This window comes from Limulus polyphemus, unplaced genomic scaffold, assembly GCF_000517525.1.
Source record: "Limulus polyphemus unplaced genomic scaffold, Limulus_polyphemus-2.1.2 Scaffold4721, whole genome shotgun sequence".
NCBI lineage: Eukaryota > Metazoa > Arthropoda > Merostomata > Xiphosura > Limulidae > Limulus > Limulus polyphemus.
The window spans coordinates 31,600-41,944 of record NW_013670331.1 but is presented as its reverse complement, the minus strand read 5'-3'; the positions used below and the strand labels follow the sequence as shown (position 1 = coordinate 41,944).

Genomic DNA, 10,345 nt, shown 5'->3' with positions numbered 1-10,345 from the left:
GTGTTGTATTGTGGCTTGGGGGATCAACAAACAATGGATATGAACAGCACGCACACTGCTGCTTCTTGGCGAGAAACCCCCAAGCCACAATACAACACTCCACCAATTAACGCCTCCCATGAGCTAGATACCACCACCTGCTTACCTATACCTATAAATATCCACCAACAGTAATCACAATTCACACAACATTCAGCCTTGATAATGGATGCAGAATGCATTCGAAACGCGTCGGCCAACTCATCACTAGCTACAACTTTTACCCGTTGTTCTAACAACGTTAAGACGGCTTATCGACTTCTTGAGAAGAATTCTAAGAAGAAAGTAAACCTACAGACATCGGTCTTGTTTAACAAAATCTGCCATATAGTATTAAATGAACAAAGCATTATTTTATTAGCGCATTATACTAAACCTGAAGTTAGACCACAAAGATGGAATACTGATTAATTAGCTGTTGCCATTTCACAAAACTCGTAGTTCAGTTGTGTTTGAAACCAACCATTTCAATAAATTGTTCGTTTGTCTAGAACTTTTGCGCAAAGCTAAAAAAAAGCTAAGTTTTAATTGAAAGGCAAGGCAGCTAGTCAACAACCTTCACCGCCAACTCATGTGCTATTCTTGTCTGACCGAACGATGGGATTTGACCATCACTTTTATAACGCATCCAAATTTTCGACCCGAGAATGCGAAGCGGAATTTTGCGGCAAGAGATCGCGAACCATTGTCGGATTCACGTAACGGGAACGTTAAGCACTAGGCCACGCCCGGCCCATGTCAATAAATTATACCTTTCTGAAAGCGACTTGATTTTTATGGTTATTATAGTTCCAGCAGCTGTCTATTGTTGTTCATGCTATATGGATGAAAACGTATAGAAAAACTATACTCGCACAAAACGCAGCGATAGCATTGTATTACATCGAAAAGTATGATCTCATCTGTTATTGGCCATAAACATAAGGTGCTTTAGATGCGGTAGAAAATAGAAAAAAAATATTTTACACCAATAACTCACAATACAATTGTAAAGTAAGTTGTGGAAATTATCCTTGAGCATAAAATCCACTACATAGTAATTCCAAGTTATGCGTATACTGAACGTCATTCCATTACTCTAGTAATTCCAAATTATATATCTGTGGAATGTCGTTCCAATACGTAGCAATTCCAAGTTATTTGTGTACGGAAAGTCGTTCCATTACGTAGAAATTTCAAATTATTTGTGTACGTAACGTCGTTCCATTACTCTAGTCATTCCAAATTATGTGTGTACGGAACGTTTTTCCATTACTCTGGACATTCCAAAATACATTTGTATGGAATTTCGTTCCATCACGTAGTAATCCCAAGCTATTTGTGCACGAAATGTCGTTCCATTACGTTAATAATTCCAAGTTACGTCTGTACGGAATATCCTTCCATTACGCTAGCAATTCCAAAGCATGTGTGTACGGAATATCCTTCCATTACGCTAGTAATTCCAAGTTATTTTTGTACGGAATATCCTTCCATTACGCTAGTAATTCCAAGTTATATTCATTTCAAGTTGTCTCCCCCAGTGACCCAGCAGGAAAAGTGTAGAAAATACAAATTATTAATAACAGTTTACAGAACATAATGTTTTTGTAACGTAAGAATTCATCTATTAAAAACCGCATACTACAGTGAGAATTTAAAATTAAGCAAATTATTATGAAGTATCACAATTAGTGCCTGATGTATAAAAGTAGTCTTGGATGATAAGGATGTTTTGATTGTTTGTTTGTAATTAAGCACAAAGCTAGGATGTAAGTGGCAGTATTACACAAACTCACTTTAAAATATTCGCTTGAGTTTGGTTCGTACACAAAACTTCTCTATTGTGATAAGAGGAAACTAAAATCCAAACTTACGTGCTGGTTAGAAGTGATCCTGCTGGGACAGTGAGAATCTGGTCACTGACCAACAGACTAGTTCCAAAGCATGACGTATTAGTGGTCACCAGGTCACTACATGACCACTGTAACTGAAGATCACCAGCAGCGTTGCTTGGATCAAAAGATAGAGCGCCATCTAGTGTGAACGGTGTCTGGTCTCCGACTACCAGGTTTGAAGAACTGATTACAGCCTGTAGACTCGTCCTTTTAACTCCAATGGTAAGCGATGCATCACTCCACTTACTCTCATCACTGCTTACAGACACTGAAAGAACCAAACATAGGTTATCTAGTTCTCTATGACCTCACCAAATATAGTTTTATTCGAGAAACTACATTAAATGTACTTACCAGTGACCGAAATATTGTAAATACTTCCAAGTTGAAGATACCCTTTAGGAACAGTGGCTGTAATTCCATTAAATCCACTTAAGTCAATGAGTGATGGAAAAATAGACCAATAGAACTAGAAGTAAAATACCAGAATAAAGTTAAGCCTTACATTAGTAAACAAACGTCACCACACTTGCATATAAAAATCTTATGAACTCAAAGTCAACTTTAATATAAGTTGTTCCAGTGACTACTCTCATGCATAATCATTTTGATTAACTAATTTATTACTTAAGAACAGTGAACATGAAAATCCATTTCCACAAGTGACGTGATAATTAAAACTGCTCTACTGATAAGTTCGTGATGAAACGAAAAATTTCGTTAACTTAAGAAACACACTCAACCCCCATTCAGCCATTTTCTACTTAATAATGAAATGTTTGTTTTATAATTTTGAACTGTTTGTTTGATGACAGAAAAAATTAATTAGGTTTCATGATTTGCTTTACTACAGAAGGTAAGGTTGTTAACAAGAGAAGCGAGAGCAGGGTGAAAAGATTTTGAATTTTTGTTCCCAAACCTTCAGTGTTAATGACGTCATAATCCCATTTGAAATTTCTTTAGAGCGAAAAGCTTATTGGTTGGTTATCTGAAAGAATACGTGCTAGAAACGTCACAGTCTAAGTATTAAGACAGCTTCGAATTGGATAAACTAAGCAATATGAATTCTCTGTTAATGACGTAGAAAGATCTACAAAAACTTATTTTAATTTTCATTATAATTTCTAATTTGCGCCTTAAGTACTTTAAAACTGTACACCAACCTATTACAATTACACAACATGTGATGAACTGCGCACTTATATAAACCCTGCATTAGCTGAAATGCATGTCTCATGGTAAATAAACAAACCATCTTATGCCTGATATAACTACTTAAAATATATATATATACTCGAAGTTAATTGAACGAGCCACTCTTTGTGCAGTACGACAAGAAATCATCACGAAGTATAAATTTACTAAAGTCTAAACAGGTGCAGGTAATTTCTATATATAATATTAACAGACGTTAATTACCCTGGATTTCAATAGATTTATCAGATAATCTCCTAGAGATAATCTCCTTTAACTGAAATAAAGCTTATTATGTTGTATTCTTGTCAGGAATAATACCATTTCCGAATAGGTTTGGTTAAACAGTACCATACCTCCGGTCACCAATTTGTGGAACTGTGTCCTCAGCAGTTCATTCTTTGGAAACAAGGCTTACGAGATCAAGCCTTTGATCAGGTTTTTAGGATAACAATTCTGTCTTTACAATACAAGGCTTAGGAGATCAAGTTTTGAAAGTAATCTAGGTCTTTAGGTTTTCATAGCTTTATCTTACTGTCAAATTAATTCATTAATCTATGAAAATCTTTCCTCATATAACACATTGTTTAATCATGTTGTTCTACAAAATACATGAAATTATAGAAATATCTTTAGATTGAAATATCAACAGCAGCAACCAACAGTGCTCTACTGCGAAAAAAATATAGACAAATGTAACTTTGTACCACATAAATCAGTAGCATGGCGTGCTTTAGTACCTAAAACATATAAACAAATGTAACTTTCTACCACATAAATAAGTAGCGTGGCGTGCTTTAGTACCTAAAACATATAGACAAATGTAACTTTGTACCACATAAATAAGTAGCGTGGCGTGCTTTAGTACCTAAAGATATAGACAAATGTAACTTTCTACCACATAAATCAGTAGTATGGCGTGCTTTAGTACCTAAAACATATAGACAAATTATATATATATAGAGAGAGAAAATGAATACCCCATGATTCCCATCCTGATAAACACTAATAGGTTATTTCAGCTTTTCTGGCAAACAATATGAATACCTAGAGCATTAGATTAACTGCAACAAATGAACTAAAACTGTCAGACTAACCTCTTATTTGTGGGCTATAAACCATTTTTATAACGGAATAAAACCAAAGAAAACACAATGAACGTAATAAGCAATACATTGCAGAAAATTCAAATCACTTGCACTTTGGAAAATCAAAATACTGATTGACAGGACACGAGATAGTTCCATGTGTTTGCTGTACGAGACCTGAACCCTGTACTCATGGACCAAAATATTTGTTTTCCTAATTCCTCTTTTACTCGCCCCTTGTGGGTGGCTTTACTACAAAGCCATGGGGAGACAGAAATATGATACTTCACTGTGGACACAAGTCAATTTTATTGTAAACATACGAGTAATACCAGGTTTTGTGGCATTAATAGCGAACACAACTAAGTTAGTTTAAATTTTACCTATATGTATAACTTATATCAATATCAATAATGTAACATTGAAGGCTTGCTTACCACCCTATTTGAAGAACATGGTGGAACAGGTGAAGTGACGTCACACATGATCATGTCCGAGAATATGATTGTATAATTGTAGTTTCAAATGATGAGGTCAATTATTTTTATAAATTATAAGGTAATAGTAGACGAGGTTATCTGGAGAAATTATGTATTTTCTCCGTTAGTGATAAAGGTAATCTTAAAAAATATTTATCTTTGAAAATGTTTACTTTCTCGGTTAATGATAAGGTAATCTTAGAAATATTTATCTTTGAAAGTGTTTACTTTCTCGGTTAATGATAAGGTAATCCTAAAAATATTTATCTTTGAAAGTGTTTACTTTCTCGGTTAATGATAAGGTAATTTTAACAATATTTATCTTTGAAAGTGTTTACTTTCTCGGTTAATGATAAGGTAATCTTAGAAATATTTATCTTTGAAAGTGTTTACTTTCTCGGTTTCTATATTAAAACACTACACAAACACGGTGATAACTGATTGCCTGACAAATATCAACGCCGTTGTATTAGTTTGTATTTCTAATAAATAACTGTCTGAACGAGTTAAAAGTGGCAAAATAAAATGGTTTTATTAAACAATTATTATTTTTATAGTGGCTTCAAAATTAGAATTTATAATTAGTCCAACTATAACTTCGTGATTTAAAAAACTTACCATATTAATGAAAAAACGAATCTTAGTCAACGTTTCTTAATTATAATAATGAAGGCTTAAAAACTTCAATAAGGATTATGCATTTATATTATCACTTACTTGAAGACATGATGTCGTCATGATTATCTCTCCACAGATGTCAACAATAACAGTAAACGTGACGTCACGATGAGCATGACGATCAAGAAATGGAGCTATGAACTAAAAGTTTGCACTTGAAAAACAAGAGGGAATCCTCAATAGCCTCGGATGTAATTAGATTTCCAATCAGTCGAGAGATGGAGCCAGGAGCTGCAAGTTTGTACTTGACAAAATATTTCGGAACCATTCTATGAGCCGTTATGCCGCGGCTAAAAATCTTGTGTTGAGGGATGTATATCATAAAAGACTAGACGGCTCGCTAGAACTACACAAAAAACGAAAATTCTGACGTGTGTGTGTATTGTTGTTGTTACAAAAATTGTTAGAGAGGACTTACTTGAAGACTTGATGTCGTCATGTTCATCTCTCCACAGATGTCAACAGTAACAGTGAACGTGACGTCACGCTGAGCATCAACAACTGTCGGACCGTGTATGGTTAGTGCTAATGGGTTATTTGTACGTCTAATCCGGTGGACGGATGGAAGATAAGATTCACCACCGAAACGATTTGTGGCTGTCATTATCACCACGTAATCAATGTCTTCCTTTAGCTGGAATGTTCAAAATAAATCCGTATAATTAAACTAAAATTAAAACATAATCTACATTCTTTATCCTCGTAAAAACAGACAAGATCTTATCATTGAATTTATAACAGAACATTATATCACATTTCATTCACTGTCACAAACTCCTTACAGTTTCAGCTACTAAACACGATTATCTGACTTTCACACACCTCAAAAATTAATTGTAAAAACAAAACAACATAATAACAGTAGTCAAGTTTTCAGAATTCTCGAGTAGCCAAAAATTGTGAAGGTTTTACTCAAATTGTCTTCTTTTTTATACCACTTACAACTAACATAATTATTCTCAAATGCTTTCTGTAAAATATAAACCTGTGAAAACAAAGAAAATAAGACATATGGATATATCAACCGCTTTCAAAAGTATGGGTATGAAACACCATTCAAAACCTCTTAGAAAAATTAAAATTGCATTAAATTTAACCTCGTTTGTTTGTTTGTAATTAAGCACACGGTTACACAATGGGCTATCTGTGCTCTGCCCACCACGGGTATCGAAACTGAGGGTTAAATTTAACCTTTAAATAACTTATTTGTTTTAATACTACCAACCACCGGTGAGGGCCGTATATTGTACCCTACTGAGTAATTATATGTTTCTGCCTGTTGCCATACTCACTATAAAGGGGTAACTAAAAACAATGAATGAAATCATTAATTTTCTATGCACAATATATAGGATAACCCAAAAGTAATAAGCAGGGTTAATTGTAATATTGATGGTATTCTATTTTACTTGTTTTTGCGTCTATGACTCATATCCCACAAAAAAGTATCTGACCAACAAATTCATGGAACCATAAACAATTTTGTGCATAGATAGTTTATGAAAGATTGTTTAAAAAGCCGATTAAGTCCATATCCTCATTAGCAGTTTCTTGGGTTAAAAACATTGAATACAAATCTAGATTATGGGAAACTATTAACAAAATTATGTAATAATTAATATCAACATCCAGTTGGAGCAAGCGAAACTAGAAATTAACCTGTTAATGGATATGGCTAATTAAATATACATTTCTTACGTTCTTACTTATAAAGATTAGAATGCGTTGAGTCATCGGTTGGGTACTCTTGCTGATAAAGATATATTCCTTGCACTGAATAGTACAGATTTTAAATTAGAAAGATTGAAGCAATATTTACCAACACATAAAAAGACCTGATGAAATCGTAACAAGGGTTGGTTTAACATCCTTATATCAAGAAGACACAAAAGTTAGAAAAATAACATCAGTTATAAATTATTTGCCGGAATTACTATACTGTAACTGATTATTCTAAAGTTCAATATATTACAAAAACTTTGAAAAATCTGATGCACTGTTTCCTATATTTCCCATATCAAAAGTATTTCTTCAATCTTCAACAAAGAGAACCGTTGGGTTATCGACTAAGGAAAAGCGTACAAGTTTCTTTGCTGCCATACATCACCCGTGTTCTAATCAACATTCTGACTGAGGCTTAGCTGAGTTTGTTTGTTTTTTGTAAGTGAACATTTTTTTTTCTTTCAAAATTTAGTCCTAAGTTGGATTTCATTGAAAAGATATACTTATGTTACCACAACAGAATACTAAAATTGTCAGTACTTTATTTTGTTTGTTGATGGTAATCGGGAGAAATTGGAATTTATTTACATGTATATAAGTAAAGTACAAAATTAGAAGTGATAGGTATTCATACAACATGGTGTATTCATACACCATGTAAGAAAAACTTATTAGAATTAAGTAACATTGTCCACTCAGATATTTTTGCACCCAAATTTTGTGATTCGTTGGACGTTCGAGAAGACACCTCAATGGATCAATCTGAATTTACTTTTAGAGAGTGAATGTATTTAATGTATTACTTAGGTCGTCAAGAAATTAATGTCGCTTTTTTTAAATGAAAAAAAACCCGAACAACTTATATATCTAACCAAAACATTTATTAAGTGAAATAGTCTCCATTCTTAAAAAATGTAAAATCTGTCCTAGAATCACCGATGACGCATTAGCGTCTAAGGTGCCCCAACAGTCGTTAAAGGCCTCGGGAACAAAAAAAAAAACAAAAAAAACTACAGGATGAAGTGGTGAAGGTTAAGAACAACATTAATAAAAAGGGTTTCTTTCATCAGTTAAGCAAGAAATGGCGGCTGGTGAGCCATATCCGGTACCATGCTTATTATGACTTATCTGTTAACGTTAATGAATTCAAAATTTTTACTCTCGACTAAATTCTAATAGGAAAGCCCCATTACAGGAAGAAGTCATACAAGTAAAATGTTATAGTCCTCCAAATCTTCCATCTTCCAAAATCTGTCCCCTCCCCCTGCCCCCCAGTGGCACAGCGGTATGTCTGCGGACTTACAACGCTAGAAACCGGGTTTCGATACCCGTGGTGGGCAGAGCACAGATAGCCCATTGTGTAGCTTTGTGCTTAATTACAAACAAAACAAAACAAACCCCTCCCCCCTAAAGGTAAAAGGATGCACTACGCTAAGTTAAACCTTATCAAGATTAGGTTACTGGAAACTTCTACGTACCTAAACTTAAAAGTTAAATCATTTTGTTTTTGAGAATTATCTGTGTCTTTATAATTCACATTTTATGTTGCTTCTTTTCGCGGGTAATTTTATGAACTTAACTAAAACTTATTTTACCTTCGTTTCAAAAGACTGATAAATAATATGCAGAAATCACACGTAAAAAGTAAATATTAAATAATAAATACGTATTGCGATGTGTGAAGACATAAATACTATGTAGAAATCACATGTGAAAAATAAATATTAAATAATAAATACGTATTGCGATGTGCGAAGACAGATAAATACTATGTAGAAATCACGTGAAAAATAAATATTAAATAATAAATACGTATTGCAATGTGCGAAAACAAATAAATATTATACAGAAATCACACGTGAAAAATAAATATTAAATAATAAATACGTATTGCAATGTGTGAAAACAGATCAATACTATGTAGAAACGAAATGGTAAATGTTAGTATCAGGTAAAAGATACGTAGTGTGACATAAAAATACTGGCATAAATATAATATTTGAAATTCAAAATCTTAATTTCAAGTAGATTCTGATCCTTCTATTTTGCAAGTGGAGTAACGATATATTTATTTTCATGTTACTATAAAACATGAATAGTGGCATACCTGTTCACTCGGAAATGACAAGAGTTTCGGGTCCCCACCTGGTGACTGCTGTGAGATCACTCTTTGCAAGTTGTGAAGTCCAAAGTATATGGTCATATCTTGTAACACAATGAAAGATAACGTTATCACGAGACACCTCATAACAACTTAAAAAATAAACATAACCGCAAATAAAAGACAAAACTTTCCCTAATGAAAAATTATAAACTTGATTTATACAAAAGCGACGGTAAAAAATAAATTCATTTAAAATACCCAAAAACCATGTTCTAAGTCGACATTGAAACGCTCTGAAAGATGTGGTTGTTTCGAAAAAGTTTTACTATATATTTTCAGTAAAAGATCCATTAGAATGTTCAGGTATTACAAACGTAAGAATCTCTTCTATACGGTCCCCCAGTGGCACAGCGGTATGTCTGCGGACTTACAACGTTAGAATCCGGGTTTCGATACCCGTGGTGGGCAGAGCACAGATAGCCCATTGTGTAGCTTTGTGCTTAATTACAAACAAATACAAACAAACTCTTCTATACGAGACGTTGACATGCAGTATAGAGTCTCCATAAAGTAACAGACAGACAAACAAAGAATTCGTTAGTTCGTTTATTGTTAATCACAAAACAAAACTACACAATGGAATATTTGTATTCTGCTAATCGGAAGTATCGAAACCCAATTTCTGGCATAATATGCCCTCAGGTTTACCGCTGAGCGAGCGAGAGGACCAAAAGCAAAGAAACGGGTATATTATATTTTCTGTTTGCTTTAATTTCGTCTATTTTATTATTCATTTCTTATCTATATTTGCATAAGTATTTATGAAACTAAAATGTACGAGTCATTTAAAAGTCAAAGTTTATTCATAACTTTTATTAATTAAAAAATGTATGAATGATATTCTGCTAGTTTGTTGAGAAAAACCTAACCTTGAAGTTTTCCAAGTTCTAATATGGCACATGCTAAATTAGGCCTCGGATGTTTGTTAATTTACGCAACAGGATCAGACCACGGAAGCCGTCTATTTATTGCATCATGTGTAGGGAGGACTACTTTATGACTATCACATGGCGCAGATATACTTCCGGATCCTTATGATTTAGTTTACTGATTGGTCGATTTGCTTGTTTTTGAATTTCGCGCAAAGCTACACGAGGGCTATCT

General features: G+C 33.7%; 1 protein-coding gene across 1 annotated transcript in view; it reads right to left on the bottom strand.

Moving 5' to 3' along the window:
- LOC111088913 overlaps positions 1 to 10,345 on the bottom strand; it is a gene marked incomplete at its 5' end in the record, with an annotated part of 68,226 nt that overhangs the window by 28,083 nt on the left and 29,798 nt on the right. The window contains 4 exons of the mRNA XM_022400212.1: positions 1,896 to 2,184; positions 2,271 to 2,385; positions 5,774 to 5,989; positions 9,185 to 9,282. Of these exons, the coding sequence (XP_022255920.1) occupies positions 1,896 to 2,184; positions 2,271 to 2,385; positions 5,774 to 5,989; positions 9,185 to 9,282 (718 nt within the window). The remainder of the gene's footprint in view (positions 1 to 1,895; positions 2,185 to 2,270; positions 2,386 to 5,773; positions 5,990 to 9,184; positions 9,283 to 10,345) is intronic.